The sequence below is a fragment of the Jaculus jaculus genome, chromosome 5 (assembly GCF_020740685.1).
Source record: "Jaculus jaculus isolate mJacJac1 chromosome 5, mJacJac1.mat.Y.cur, whole genome shotgun sequence".
Classification (NCBI taxonomy): Eukaryota; Metazoa; Chordata; class Mammalia; order Rodentia; family Dipodidae; genus Jaculus; species Jaculus jaculus.
The window spans coordinates 73778139-73793458 of record NC_059106.1 but is presented as its reverse complement, the minus strand read 5'-3'; the positions used below and the strand labels follow the sequence as shown (position 1 = coordinate 73793458).

Here is a 15320-nt window from a genome sequence, read left to right as displayed (position 1 = left end):
AGGCTCAAAGAAATGAAAGCACCACTGTAGTAGAAGCTAGTGCTTCTGGAGCATTCATTATGTGCCAGGAAAAATTTCACATAATTTGCATGCATGAACTTTTTTAATACCCATTGAGGTGTAAGTGCTAGAATTATCTCTGCTTAAAAGATAAAGAAATTGAGGCTCTGAGAGGTTAAGTAACTTGCCCAGCACATCACAGAGGTGACATTCGGATTCAGGCTGCCTGGCTGTGAGATGCGAAGTCTAACAGAATTACCACCCAGGTCTCAGCTCCGAAGTTTCCCTTCACTACCCAAGGCCTCCTTGCTAGTCTCCAAACACATTCGAAAAAGTTGGGCACCTTCTCACCTCTGGGCCTTTGCACCTGCTTCCCACACCAGGAGTACTGTCGACCCCCCGGGAGTGCTGCCCCCAGGAGAGTTCTCCCCCATAGGCTCACGTGCATTTCCTTTAGCTTTTGATTCAAATGTCACCTTCTTTTCAGAAATATCATTCCTGTGCCCCTCCCATCCTTCTACCTTTACACTGCTTTCTCTTACTCCTCAGCACACACCACTCTCTCATAGACTATATTTCATTTGTCTTCCTCATTGCCTGTCTCTCCTACTAGAATGCAAGCTCCAGGAGGGCAGGGATTTTAACGTTTGGTCCACTGCTATAGCCCAGCACTTAAAACAGCAGACATGCAAATATGTGTGTTGTATGAACAAACGTTGAGCGCTGCTCCCAAGAGGGGGCTCTGGGCTAGGCACTCTGACATAGATCCTGGGTTCCTTCCAGGCTGGGGTTTGGTACCCACTAACGGGGTGCTTAAGCTAACAGTGTGATGCACAAGCCTGGTTCAGGGATCTGTGGGCAGAAACACACCACCACACTGTGACACAGGAACACAGCATGTGTGACAAGGGTTGAGGAGCAGAGCATTTGGGTCCCACCACTGCTTGAGCCCTGTTCCCCAGATTCCTCATTCTCTGTTCCCTCCACCTTACCTGAAGTCCAGGCATTCCAGGAGGACCTGGGGGTCCAGGAACACCCGGGGGACCCTGAGGGAGAGAAGGGAAGATCAGAAATGGAAGAGAGCTCCGCCCCACTGTGACGGGCAGCAGCATCAGCATGGGCAAGCCGCAGGGCACTGGCGGACAAGAGGCAAGACGAAGGAGACAAGCCACACACACCTGCGGGCCTGGCTGCCAGGAGCTGCCCATCCAAAGTCCCGGAGCACCCTGGGTGGGAGTGGGGGTCGCAAAAGAAGGGGAGAGGTTACAGACAACGTCTACACCAAGCACAGAGCTGCGTGGGGAGGCAGCTGGAGGTGGGAAGCCAGGCCTCTCCCCCACCAGGGAAGGTAGGGAAGGCACTGGGTACCATGGCACCACTTACCGGCATGCCAGAGAAGATGGGGTCTCCCCGAGAGGGGCAGGAGCACTCCCCCGGTTCACCCTGGAAAGATAAGCACCCTGGTTGGAGATGGCAAGGACAGAGCCCTCTGGAAACCTCACATGGGAGGCAGCACAGGCTCAATAGATGGAGAGGGCAGAGTTTAGACCTGGGGTGTGCCTCCTATGAGCATGTCTTTGGGCAAGCCATGGGCCTCAGTCTTCTCATCGGTAAAACGGGGACAGGAGTCCCCACTGCACAGACCACCAGGGAAGGGGATGGGTTGTGGTGTGTAATGGAGCTGCCACCTGTGGTGGTCAGTGAGCCGTGGATGGCTACTGTGTTCCTGTGGCTTGGTTCCGTCACTGTCAGTGCTGCTCATGTGCCCTCAACAGCACAGCTGCAGCTCCACATCTGTTCCTTGGGCCCTGCCTGGTTCTATGACCTTCTATTTGGTTCCTCACCTCTGTACTTTCCCAGCTCTTCTTCTTCTTCTTTTTTTTTTTGGTCTCATTCCCTAACCTAGACCCCATGTGAAATGTGCCTACTAAGGGGGCCTTGGAGTTCTCTGATCTCCTGAAATCCCAGTTGAACCCTGTTCTAGCAGCCACATGAAATGGGGGGAGGGAGGAATCCATGGTTCCTGGGATCAGGAAACTGGTAGATAGCAAAGAGACTAAGACGCCTCCCCAGCACTCAATCTTCAGTTTGAGTAGCTATTGTGGGCACAGGTTCCCATGAGGCTATGGGGCTGCAGGAGCCAAGTCTCCAAGAGTAGTGGCCGCTCCCTTGAGACTTACCTTCTCTCCTTGAGATCCCTTTTCACCCTGCAGAGAAGGAACACAGGGAGGTGAGTAAGCGAGAGTTGGAGACAAGGACAGATGTAGAATCTTGATGCCTGGGGCACCATACTCACTGGTGTCCCTCTGGCTCCTGGAGGTCCAGTTTGTCCTCTCTGTCCATCTTGACCCTCAAACGAAAGAACGCGGAGTCAGTGGGTAAGGCTGGAAAGCAGCCAGCCATGTGGCCTGCCTGGGAGAAAGGCAAGGAACCAACACAAGCAGCCCCAGACTCCATGATCCACAGGAGAGGAGTTCAGGAGGGGAGGAAGCAGGGAGAAAGGAGAAGACGTGGCTCCCCAGCACCAGACCTTGCTCCACTATCAGAGAATGGTGAATGAAGCCCCACTCCAGCCTCCACAGAACTGCTGGCTATTCTGCTTCGCAGAGAGGAAACTGAGGCTTGTGTGGCCCAGAATCTCTGCTCCCCTCTCTCCTTTTGGCCCACTATATGATTCTCACTGTCCAGGTCCCTTCTGTGGACTGAACTGGAAGAATGTATGGACTCTGAGAAGCTGTTCTTTGTTAATGTCACACAACTACCGAGAGTGGAGTGGGAGCAGGAAGCAGCCAGGCTGAGATTCCAGAGAGCAGGAAGAAAGCAGCCCAAGCAGACAGGGACCTGCTGAGGACCAGAAGGACAGGCTCGCTGCAGTGTGGACGCCCCCACAGCTGCCTTCCTGTAGGATGCTCCACCTTTGCATCTGGGACTGCAAGGCACCACCCCAGAACCAGTCTCTATTTCCATTTTGAGCCTGGAGCTCCCTGGGATAGATGGGCAGGGGCCCTGATTGTCCACTTCTGCTGGATAAAGCAGACAGCACCTTGGACCTGGGCAAGTCCCGGCCCCCTCTGAGCTGCAGCACACCCCCAGGAAGAATTCATCCATGTTTTCCAAACTGAAATAAGAATTTCTCTGGGGATTCACAAAGAATATGATTCATGGGGCTATTTTCAACATTTCCAAAAGCTCAAGAAAAATTATACATTTACCCACAGCCCAGCATGGTACAAGCTGGCTGAAAGGTAGCATTTCTTTGATTCAGTCTAAAATTATATCATCTTGTAAAATTCTAGGGGGTTCACATGGAGTAAAAGCTGATTATTAGACAGGTCCTTGATGACTAAAATGAGAAAACGCACTTATTATTACTTAATCTATGCAATTTGCTCAATAGATGCATCTTTCAAGCACAGGAGTCATTGTCTTGGGCAGTGCAGAATAGAACCTTCCTATCACCATAGATGGCCAGTGGAATGCAGCTGGGTTAGATGTTAGGAGGGCTTGAAGGTTAGGAGTAAGGGGCAAGCTTTGAGTCAGATTTATCAGGTTCCATTTCTCAGCTCCACCTCTCACTCTCCAGTCTTTAGGTTTCTTATCTATGGAAGGAAAATAATAGCAGTTCCTAGCCCTGAGTGATGGCTCATGCCTATAATCCCAGGGTTCAAAGCCAGCCTGGGCTACAAAGTGAATTGTCTCTAAACAATATTATAGTAATAATAATCATGATAATAATGATGAGGATGATGATGATAATAATATAGTAGTTCCTTCACAGGACTGTTGTGAGGAAGAAGTGGATTTCTATGTGTTAGAGCTTAGCACAAAGCCTCATCAAAAAATGGGGGTGAGCCAGGCATGGTGGTGCACACCTTTAATCCCAGCACTCAGGAGGCAGAGGTAGGAGGATCACCATGAATTCAAGGCCATCCTGACAATACATAGTGAATTCCAAGTCAGCCTGAGCTAGAGTGAGACTTTACCTCAAAAAAAACAAAAAAAGGGGGGTATGACTGTTCTCTTTTCTCTTTAGAAACTAAAAATGTGAATCTCCAAGTAGAAGTGAGTAGGATGGTGATTCCTAGAGGTGGGGGAGGGGGTTGCGGCAGAGGGAGCTTGGATAATGGAGACCAAAACCTTGCTGGCTAGGAGTACATCGCCCTACTGTGCTCAGTACAGCTTACAAGTGATAGACGAGCAGATGGCTCTGGACATAAAGAAATGCTAAGAACACAGAAATACTCATTATTCTGATTTGATCAGTATTTGTCATATGCATGTATTGATATATTACATTGTGCTACTTAAGTATGGATGATTACAGGTCAATTTAAAAAATATAAAAATATTTTTCAAAAACAAGGAGTGGCTGGGGCGGCTGTTCAGCCAGTAGAGCACTTGTTGCACAATGAGGTAGAATAGAGTTTGATCCCTAGCACCCATGTAAATGCCAGGTGGCAGCCCGTCTGTACCTCCAGTCCTTGGGAAGTGGCGGGAGGGGATCCTTGGGGCAAGCTGGCTAGCTAGACTAACCAAATCAGTGAGCTCTGAGTTAGAGTGAGAAAAGCAAAGGCAGGGGAGAGCAACGGAGACAGACATCGGATGCCAACCTCTGGCTTCCATATATACATGCACTCATGTACATACAACACACACACACACACACAACCACACACCATATACACATACACATGCAAAGAAAAAGAAACAGAGAGAAAAGCCAGGTGAGGACAGACGTTGCTGTTATTCAAGCGTGGCCCCTTCCCCAGTGCATCTTCCTTCCCCAAGGCTAGCCGGGAGGCTTCTCTCCTCTCAGCCCAGGCTGCAGGGACAGGCAGGCTGAGCTCCTTGCCCTCTTCACCACCACGCCTCTCAGTCCCAGCCGCTCAGCCAAGCACAGGGAAGACTCTTACCGGAGACCCAGGGTCACCAGCACCGGGAGGTCCCACAGGTCCCATGGCTCCTTTCAGCCCTGGAGGTCCCTGGGGAAGAGGGCACACAGTTGCTGAGGCAACATTTAAGGGCGGCACAATTCAATGCTGAAATATGCCACATGGAGTCTTGGTAACTCTCTGATGGGCATCACTCAACCCTGGGTCTCCTGTGCCTGCTGCCAGAACCTTCAGAAGCCCTGTAGGCCAATGCTGGTAGAAGCAGAGGCTCACCTGGGCACCCTTTTCTCCAGTGGGTCCAGGTGGTCCCCGAGGTCCTGGAAGTCCCTGCAGATGAAAGTGTAGTTGGTTATACCTTATCCTGGAGTGGTCCCTTCCCCTGCCAGCTGCCTCCAGGCTCAAGACAGACCTACCTGAATGCCAGGCAAACCTTGGGCTCCAGGTTCCCCCTGCAAGTCAAAATGGACAGTCTGGGACACAGAGGCCAAAGCAACTGCTTTTCAGCCTAGTCTCACTGGAAGATCTGGTCGAGGGTTGGGTGTTTACCTGCCTAAACTCAGGGGAGCTCCCCAAGGAAGGCCTGAGCATATGAGAGGTGGGAGCCAAAGCCAAGTCCTGGATAGAAGTGGTAGCACGCCAGAGCTGCTGTGTGACCACTAGTCACAGAGCTATACCTTAGCATCTCGGGGCAGTCATGGCCCTGGGGCTTGGGGGATGAGGAGGAACAGGCAGCTGGCTAACGGAAGTATTAGGAGAGGCTACCAAGGCAAAAGTCGGGCAGGAGACTCACCTGGGGCCCCTCAGCACCCATTCCTGGAGGCCCTGGCTCTCCCTGAAGGGGCAGAAGAAAACCCTGACTGGAGATTGGAAGCCCACCTTCCACTTGCTCCCCAGCCCCTCCTCTGCAGCCTGGTCTGCCGCCACCTTTTCCCACTATGTATCCGTCTCCAGCCCCCACTCCAGGCCCTGAGCCCCAGATGTCTCCCGCCCCCCTCCAGCCAGATTTGAGCCATGCCCTCATGCTTGCACATACCTGTGTGCCCTTCATTCCTGGGGGCCCTTGAACTCCTGGTAAACCAGGCTGGCCCTACAAAGCAGAAAGGAACCCATGGATCCCCAAGGAGACAGGGGAGCAGAAGAAGAGATGGCAACACACAGGCAGGGACGGGCCAGAGGCGAGCCCCTGGAACTTACCGGTTTACCAGGCCAGCCCACACCTTCAGGACCCTGCTCTCCTTTAGGGCCTGGCTTCCCAGGCAGTCCAGCCACATCTGTGAGCGCCCCCTGCAGGCTGGGGCAGGCGGTGCAGCCATCGCCCTGGTCAGAGAGGGGCACAGCCAGGAGCCCATGAGCCAGTGCTGGCAGACAGGTGAGGAAAGAAGGCCCCTGGGCCCTCTGAGAGGCCATCCCTCTGCTGCCTCCCCTCAGCCTGGGAAACCAAAATAGGTCCCTGTCGTGGTCCATGGCAAATTGCTGAGGAGTCTCTACGTGGTGTTTCTACACTCCTTTGATGCTCAGGGCCTGCACCTGAAGTCTCTCCCTTCATTAGCTCTCTGCCTGATTTCTGTCTGCCCCCATCCAACTGACCTTTTCTCCCTTTGGTCCTGCAGGTCCCCGAATCCCAGGCTCTCCTGACAGTCCAGGCTGCCCCATGGTGCCTGGTATTCCTGGGTCTCCAGGATTCCCAGCGTCCCCCTGTGGAGAGAAGGGGAGAGGAGTGGCCCAGCTTAGGACCCACAGGAACTCACAGCCCCTACCCGGCGCTGGCGGGGAGAAGAGAGTGGAGATTGGAATAAACAATCAGGGAACAAAGGGGGCAGGGAGGTCTGAGAAGACTGGGTGCCCACCCACTCACATGCCCACTGACGTTCTCTCACCTTCTGCCCCTTCAGTCCACGCTCTCCAGCTTTGCCCTGAGGAGAAAGCAGCCCAGCACCGGCCCAGTCAGCGCAGACACCCAGCGCCACGGGATTGGACAGAAAATAAGACACAACAGCCTCTGCTCCCGCGCTAGGGAAACGGCCTCACATAGGTGAAGAGACTTCAGTGTCTAGTTTCTCATCTAGCCTCAGTTTCCTCCTCTGTCGCGGGGAATGATAAAATAGTAGCAGCTTCTGCACCTTAGGGTTCTTGTGAGACAAGACAAGCTAATACAGGTGAAGTAGTGTGTGGCGCATTGTGTGTGCTGGGTCAGCATTTGCTGTTACCATTAAAGCAATGACAATAATAACACCACGGCTAAAACTGTCATTTCTCCAGTGCCTCTTGTACATCAGGCGCTGCTTCTCACACAACATTATAGAGCTCAACCACAACTCTATGGAAAGAGTGACAGAGAACAAAAGTGGCTTACAGGGGCTGCAGAGATTGTTCAGTGGTTAAGGTGCTTGTCTGCAATGCCTAATTACCCTGGTTCGATTCCCCAGGACCCATGTAAAGCCAGATGCACAAGGTGGCACATGCATCTGGAGTTTGTTTGCAGTGGTTAGAGACCCTGGTGCACCCACCATCCCTCTCTCTTTCTCTCTCTCTCTCCTTGCAATTAAATAAACATATAAACATATTTTTTAAAGTGACTTGGGGCTGGAAAGATGGCTTAGCAGTTAAGACACTTGCCTGGGAAGCCTAAGGACCCAGGTTCAATTCCCCAGTACCCACATAAGCCAGATGTACGAGGTGGTACATGTGTCTGGAGTTCATTTGCAGTGGCTGGAGGCTCTGGTGCACCCATTCTCTCTATTTTTTTCTCTCTCTCTTTCAAATAAGTAAATAAATAAAATTTAAAAATTAAATTAAAAAGTGACTTACTCTGGTCAAAGATCTTGACAAGGGGGACAGTGGATAAAGTGCTTGCTGTACAAACATGAGGACCTGAGTTTGGACCCTCAACACCTTCATAAAATGCCAGGCATGGTGCTGCCTCTAATCCAGAGCTAGTGGGGTGGGGGCAGGAGGATTCCACAGGACTCACTGACTAGCTTGTCTAGTCAATTTAGTGAGCTCTAGGTTCAGAGCAAGAGAATCTACCTTAAAAAAATAGTGTAAAGCTGGGTGTGATGGTACACTTTTTTAATCCCAGCACTCGGGAGGCAGAGGTAGGAGGATTGCTCTGAGTTCAAGGCCACCCAGAGACTGCACAGTGAATTCCAGGTCAGCCTGGGCTAGAGTGAGACCCTACCTTGAAAAACCAGAATAATAATAATAATAATAATGAGGAGGAGAAAGCAATAGAGGAAGATACTCAACATCAACCTATAGCCTCAACATGTGCACACGCATATGTGCACACACACAGGAACACACAAAAGAACTAAGAAAAGGCAGACATGGGATTAGAATACAGGTCTGTCTGGTACATGCTTGGTGCCCTCTGCAGGCTCCACCATGCTATCCCAGGATAAAGGGCAGAACCCAGTGCAGGGCATTGGGGCAACTCTCACTAGTAACAGAAGCACTGCCCACCCCACTCCTCCCCCTGCTAAGGCAGCCAAGAAACACAGACAAGACAACCTCCCTCTCTTTCACCTGCCATGTCCACCCCTAGAGGAACTGGACTCACCTGCTTCCCTGGTAGGCCAAAGCCTGGAGGTCCAGGCTCTCCCTTCTCTCCCACTGGGCCAGGCAAGTGCACCACCTGACTGTCCCCATCCTGAAGCTTGGACAGGGGCATACACGGCTCACAAGGTTCCCCCTGGCAAGTAAAGATACTAGGTTAAGGGGTCCTTAGGCCCTAGGGTTCTGGGAAAAGGCTAGTGCTGCAAAATATAGCCACATGCCATATGCAACAGCACCTCTGCTGAGAGGGGGGTGTCTCGGGAGAGACTAGACACACAGGGAAGGACGGAAATGAGGACGGTACACTTTGGAGGTAGAATTTACCTGGCCAGCATCGCGGCGCCCAGGGACAGAGCAAGAGTGTCTCTCTCAGAGGTGTGCCCTGGCTACATGCAAGGGATGCCCCAGACTCACCTTTGCCCCTTTGGCGCCTGCTGGTCCCACTGGCCCCGGTGGTCCCTACATGAGAAGAAGCCACATGTGTACCCAACATCAGCCTGGGTCCCACAGAGGCACAGGCCAGGTCTCTCAGCTCCCAGATGTGATAGCACCTCCTGCCTCGCCCTCCCCTATCTAAGCTGTTGCCATCCAAATACCCTTACCGGAAGTCCAGCGGGCCCTTCCTCGCCGAAGTTGCCCTGAGGATCAAGAAGAAAGCATACGGTCATAGTGGGGACTGAGAAAAGGCACTAAAGCAAACCCAGATCTAAAAGTTCAGGGGCAACCTGTTGGGATGTCTCTTAGCTAAGGAAACTGAGGCTCCGAAAAAAACAGGGATTTCCCCAAGGTCCTCAAGGAAGTCCATAATTTTTTTAAATTATGGATGTGTGTGTGTGCCACAGCGCACATGTGGAAATCAAAAGACAACTTTGTTGGGTATGGTGGCACACTCTTTAAATTCCAGCACTCAGGAGGCAGAGGTAGGATTGTTGTGAGTTCAAAGCCAGCCTGAGACTCCATAGTGAATTCCAGACCAGCATGAGCTATAGCGAGACCTTACCTCAAAAAACAACAAAAAAAGACAACTTCAAGGAGTCTATGCTCCACTGTCTTTGAGACAGTCTCTTAACACAACAACTACCAGATTACACAGGAACATTAGATGAGTTGGCCTGTGAGCTATGGATTCTCCTTGTTCTGCCTCCCATTGTCATAGGCACCTTGGAATCACCAATGAATACATGCCTCACTTTGCATCTGGGTGCTGGGGAGTTGAACCTGGGCCAGCAGGTTTTGCAAGCAGGCACCTTTAACCACTGTGTCATTTTCACAGCTTATGTTTCTACCACTAACCTCGCGTCACAGAACCCTAGCTGCAGCCTCGCCTCTAGCCCAGCACCCAGATCATGAACTCATTTACTTATCCAACAGCTGTCCATTGAATGCCTTTCAGCCAGGGACACTGGGCTAGGTGCCAGGTGAATAGCACAGACCAAAACACCGCACAGGCCTTGCACACTTAGAGCTTTTGAAACAATGGCCTTAAATAGTGACGAGTGCTATGAAGGAGACAAGGTGATGACAAGGTGACTTTGGAGGGTGATTGGAGATGGGGGACTACAATTATCAGAAAGATGAGACTAAGGCCAGACCGTGAAAGGGTGGGGAGGAAAAACATTTCACATGTTTCCAGTGGGAATCGCCTGAATAGAATCTAGAGATGGGAATAGTCTTGACATATTCCAGAATGGAAGGAGGCAGATGGCTAAAGCATGGTAAGACAGAGACAACCAGAAGAATCTAGAAAGGAAGGGTGTCCAGGGTGAGGCTTAGTAGGACTGTAGCACAAAGTCAGGCCCCAGAAGGGACCAATGTCATCGGAACTCCTTCTACAAAGACATGCTAGCTGTACATGATAGGTGGGCAAAGGAAAGACTGGCCAAAGGCAGGCAGGAGGCCACCGTCATCTGACCAGAGATGATGGGGACCCAGTGGTGCAAGTGAAGCGAAATGAATCAAAGGAGATGTCACAGGCAGAGTCATCAGGACTTGCTTTGGGGATGGGTGGAAGGGGTAATAATGTGAACAAGGAAGGAGTCAAAGATGGCCCCAGGTTTTGCCTTTGGGAACCTGAGTAGATGCCATTTGCTGAGGTGGTAAAGACTGGCCAGGCCAAGTGGCACAAATCTGAAATTCCTGCCCCCTCAGGAGGCTGAGGCAGGAGGATTGAAAGTTCGAGGCTTGGGGCTGGAAAGATGGTTTAGTGGTTACAGCGTTTGCCTCCGAAACCAAAGGACCCAGGTTCAATTCCCCAGGACCCATGTAAGCCAGATGCACAAGGTGACACACATGTCTGGAGTTCGTTTAGAGCAGCTGAAAGTCCTGGTGCACCCACTCTCTGTCTCTCTCTCCCTCTTTGTCTCTCTCAAATAAAAAAAAAATTTTTTTTAAAGAAAGTCCAAGGCTTACCTGGACTACAGAGTGAGTTCAAGGGCAATTTAGTGAGGTTTTAGCTCAAAATAAAAAGTGAAAAGAAAGCTCGTCAGATCTCTATATCCCAGGGGATGTGGCTAGAGGAAGAAGGCATGCACAGTGCCCTGGTTTAATACTCAATACTGCCAAAATGGGGGAGGGGAGCTGGAGAGACGGCTCAGCAGTTATAGGCACTTGTTTGCAAATCCTGACGGCCTGGGTTCAATCCTCCAGTCCCCACGTCAAGCCAGATGCACAAAGTGGCACATGCATCTGGAGCTTAATTTGCAGAGGCAAGAGGCTGTGGCATGTCCATTCATATTCTTCCTCTCTCTGCTTGCAAATAAATTTTAACAAAACAAATTTTTATTTTTTAAATTAATTTTTGTTTATTTATTTATTTGAGAACAACAGACACAGACAGAAAGGGAGAGAGAATGGGCACGCTAGGGCCTCCAACCACTGCAAACAAACTCCAGGCGTGTGCACCCCTTGTGCATCTGGCTAATGTGGGTCCTGGGGAATAGAGCCTCGAACCAGGGTCCTTAGGCTTCACAGGCAAGCGCTCAACTGCCAAGCCATCTCTCCAGCCCAATAAAAGAAATTTTTAAAAGGCTAGAAAAGAGAAGCAGGGGCAGATAGGGGCATGAAAGCCCCCTCTGAGAAATACTAAGTACGGCTTGCCTCTTAGGAGTTGAGTCTGAACATACCTCAGTGTGGCTCACACTTGAGCACTCCTACACCCAGAAGCTCTCATATGACTAACACTCTATTAGAAGTTCAACGCTGTCATTTGCCTCTAATGCAATCATAAATACAAATGTTAACATGGGCATTGAAATTGAGTGACCCGGCTGAGCAGTGCAGATTATAGACTCCAGAGCCAGACTTCCTGGGCTCAAATCCCAGTTTTGCATCCAAACACCCATGTGGCTTTGGGTAATTTCCTTGGTCTTTTTCTTTCTCCCTTTCCTTATCCATAAAATGGGAATAATAGAGAAGGCTGAGCACCCCGCCCCCCCGCCAGAAGATAGAACACATTTATACATGCCCAAGACTTGGAACCATGCCTGGAACATAATAAGCAGAAAAGAAGTGTTAAATATTATTTTGCTGTAAGGTAGTCTTGACTGTGCTTAATAGCTTTAGATTATCATTAAATTAAAAATACAACACTAAGGAATTCTCTTGGAGAACATGAGGACTCTCGGAAATAAATTCTTGGACTCTGTTCTACAAAACATTGATGAATCCATTTCACTGTGAATTTATAGTCTGATCTCTGCCTCGCGTGCCACACAAGACAAATGCCTCCCCCAGATGTCCCTGACATTTAACCTAGGGCTCACCTTCTCTCCTTTTAGCCCTCTTGGCCCAGGAACTCCATATGTCCCCTAAAAAATAATAACAAAGACCAAATCACAACACCTCCCCATTACCACCCATTCAAACCCCCCGTGTCCCAGAGAGACTGGCAAGGAAAAGGATGGCAGGATGATGTCCCGTGCACCCTGAGGTCCTGAGAGGAAACTACAGGGAGGAAACCTGGACCAGCACAGGACCTGAGGGACAGACCAGGATGCAAGCTGCTTCATGGCCTCCCTCCTGTGCCCTGGCCCAAAGCTTGGGACTTGAAGAGCCAATGCAGCCACCAGTGTGCCAAGGACAGTCTACTCACCGGAAGGCCAGGTAAACGGGAACCAGGGGAACCCACGTCTCCACTGACCCCCACAGAGGGTACAAGGTGCTGGGCCTCCACACCTAAGCTGCAGGATGAGCAAGGTTCCCCCTGGGAAAGGAAGAGAAGAATCAGAAAGACTCCCAGGTAGGCAGGGGCAGAGGGGGCGCAGCTGTCAGAGGGGGGCGGTCAGGGCATAGAGGCTCCCTTACCTTCTCTCCTTTCATGCCTTGGATTCCTGGGTCTCCCTGCAGGGGAAACAGGTTTGTGAACTCCATGATCATACATGAGGACAGCACTATGACATCCTACATGCCCTTTGAACGTCCAGGGGTTTCATGGGGTCCAAGGCCAACACCTTAGAAGTAGGGTTCCTCAACTCATATAAAAATAAGGGAAATGAGCCTAGGCTAAACTTCTCCAAAGGAAAGTGCCTCACATACCCGGTCGCCTTTTAGTCCAACAGTTCTGAGGCCCTCCTGAAAGAAAAGGCATAAAGAAGTGGGGTGGGGAGGCCAGGCTAGGCCCCCAACCCAGAGCTGACCACTCTTTTCCGTCACCTCCAGCCAATACCCAAACCCAGGGCCCAGCTTCACTCACAGTAAAGGAAGGTTCCACCCCAGCTTGCCCAAAAGGTATCCTAAAAATTTCTTGGAAAGTACTGGGAGGTTGCTATGGAGATTGGTGGTGACTCTATAGCCCACATCAAGCTCTATGGTTCAGACCCCTTCCCAGCTACACCCTCTTGCCTAATCTCTCTATGGTCTTGAGATGTACCCAGTCCCTCTGTCCAACTCCTCTCTATGATCAAGCTCTCCTGGTGTGTGTCCCTCGGTGGCCAACCAGGCACCCACCTTGGTTGGTGCAGGGTCACCTGGTTCCCCTTTAGGCCCTGGCTTTCCAGGGAGCCCCACGAAGTTCTGGAAGCCTTCAGGAAGTGTTGGGCACACTTCACAGGGGTCACCCTAGCAGAAAGGAGAGACCATGAGAGTGCAGGGAAGGGCTGAAAGACTCCTGTCCACACCAGCTGTAGGTGTTAGGAAGACATCCAGGACCCTGTCCTCATCATCAGAGTGGACAGCAGGAGCATTGCAGGGGCTTCCCGTCCAAGTGACTCAAGCATCCAAGGTTAGCTTCCTCAAAACTACATTCTCAATGAATGCTTCCCACTGATAGACAGAAACTTGGGCTGAGAAAGAAACTGGACTGTCGTCATGAACCATGCAGGCAAGGAACTGAGTTCAGCCGATCCCCAGGCAGGCTCCTGAGCTCATCATACGCCCTCCACAGGAATAGCGAAGGGCTCACCTGGGCCCAGGGTCTCCCCCACCCCAATCTAGAGCAGCTAGACCTGGAACTCACCTTCTCTCCTTTCATCCCCGGCACTCCTGGCTTCCCCTATTAGAGAAGAAGCGGGGACATTAGGGCTGGGCAGAGGGACTAGTGTGCTAAGAGAGGGCCAAGGTCCCAACCTCTTCCCCCTGGGGCACTGGGAAAGCACACATGTGCAGGATGGCAACGACCCCCTCCCTCCAGCTCACAGGCACTCACAGGCTTCCCTCCAGGGCCTTCCTTTCCTGGTGTCCCGGAGCTGCCCTGTGGTTAGAAGAAAAGTAAAAGCAGGCTGGGAAGATGGCTCAGCAGTTAAAGATGCTTGCTTGCAAAGCCTGTGGGCCCAGGTTCAATTCCCCAGTACCCACATAATGCCAGATGCACAAAGTGGTACATGTATTTGGAGTTTGTTTGAAGTGAAAATTTGCCCTGGAACACTTACATGCATTCACTCATTCATATTCTCTTTTTCCTTGCAAATAAGTAAAATATATATATATTTTTTTAACTAATGAGAGAAGTTTTCACTGACGTGGCCGCCACACATTCTAGCCTTCCCCATCCAGGGCCTCTGGAGGGCAGGGCCTTCTTGGCCAAACCTCCCTCCCATCTCTGTGTGATCCATTTGTGGGGTAACCCCTTCTCCTTCCTCTTGCCGAAGTAAAGAGCAGGAGAAAATGAGGCCTTGGTGTGCCTATCCCTAGCAAGAAGTCAGGAGGTGGCCTGGAGGACCTCGGGGGATGCACAGCATACAGACAGACACCCAGGCACTCCCAGGGCTTGAGGCTCACCACGGCCAGAGCCCCCACATCAGCCATCAATGGATGGAGCTGGGACACTCCTCACCAGGGTCCCACTGAGCCCAACTTCCTCAGCCAAACACACGGCCTCTTCCTGAGACCTGCTTTCTGTAGGATCCTATTCCTCTGCCCACCCTGATCCAGGCCCTGCGCTTACCTTGTCTCCCTTAAGACCTGGCGGGCCACCTGGATCTCCCTGAGGACAGAAACAGGGCAGATGCAGGTTTTCTGGGGCCCCTCAGTACAGGTGAGAGATTTTACACTAGCCCTTCCTCCTGCTTCTAAGCAGCACCCTTGGGGTAGGGTCTTACTACACTCTCCTCCCAACCCTGCCCTGGCCAGGGTAGAGCAGAAGTCTTAGGAGAGGGTAGTAGGAGAGTGGGAAGTTACTCACCGGGGTCCCAGGCAGCCCTATCCCAGGGGGTCCGGGGAGGCCAGGGGGTCCAGGCTCTCCTGCCAGTCCTTCAGGCCCAACAAAGCCAGGATCTCCCTGCCACGTACATAAGTGGGTGTGAGACAGCCGCCACGTGTGTCCTGTCAGACCTCCCCATGCCCAGACCTGTGACTCACTTTTTGTCCTTTGGGCCCAATAACACAGATCTCTCCTGGCCGGCCCTGTGAGGAAGAGGCAGAGACAGCCACAGGCCTGGT

General features: G+C 51.4%; 1 protein-coding gene across 3 annotated transcripts in view; it reads right to left on the bottom strand.

Annotated features, from left to right (window-relative positions):
* Nucleotides 1–15320, bottom strand: part of Col16a1 (collagen type XVI alpha 1 chain) — a 54169-nt gene that overhangs the window by 26919 nt on the left and 11930 nt on the right. For 2 of the 3 annotated variants that reach the window (XM_045148785.1, XM_045148786.1), the window contains exons 18-43: nt 15240–15284; nt 15064–15159; nt 14827–14865; nt 14089–14133; nt 13900–13935; nt 13392–13502; nt 12981–13016; nt 12750–12785; nt 12538–12648; nt 12209–12253; nt 9050–9085; nt 8862–8906; nt 8452–8583; nt 6770–6805; nt 6480–6587; nt 6087–6209; nt 5926–5979; nt 5683–5724; nt 5306–5341; nt 5166–5219; nt 4914–4982; nt 2297–2350; nt 2181–2207; nt 1384–1443; nt 1179–1226; nt 993–1046 (exon numbers count right to left, since the gene is read on the bottom strand). In XM_045148785.1, coding sequence (XP_045004720.1) covers nt 993–1046; nt 1179–1226; nt 1384–1443; nt 2181–2207; nt 2297–2350; nt 4914–4982; nt 5166–5219; nt 5306–5341; nt 5683–5724; nt 5926–5979; nt 6087–6209; nt 6480–6587; nt 6770–6805; nt 8452–8583; nt 8862–8906; nt 9050–9085; nt 12209–12253; nt 12538–12648; nt 12750–12785; nt 12981–13016; nt 13392–13502; nt 13900–13935; nt 14089–14133; nt 14827–14865; nt 15064–15159; nt 15240–15284 — 1578 coding nt within the window. The remainder of the gene's footprint in view (nt 1–992; nt 1047–1178; nt 1227–1383; nt 1444–2180; nt 2208–2296; nt 2351–4913; nt 4983–5165; nt 5220–5305; nt 5342–5682; nt 5725–5925; nt 5980–6086; nt 6210–6479; nt 6588–6769; nt 6806–8451; nt 8584–8861; nt 8907–9049; nt 9086–12208; nt 12254–12537; nt 12649–12749; nt 12786–12980; nt 13017–13391; nt 13503–13899; nt 13936–14088; nt 14134–14826; nt 14866–15063; nt 15160–15239; nt 15285–15320) is intronic. The other variant, XM_045148787.1, reaches the window with a different exon arrangement.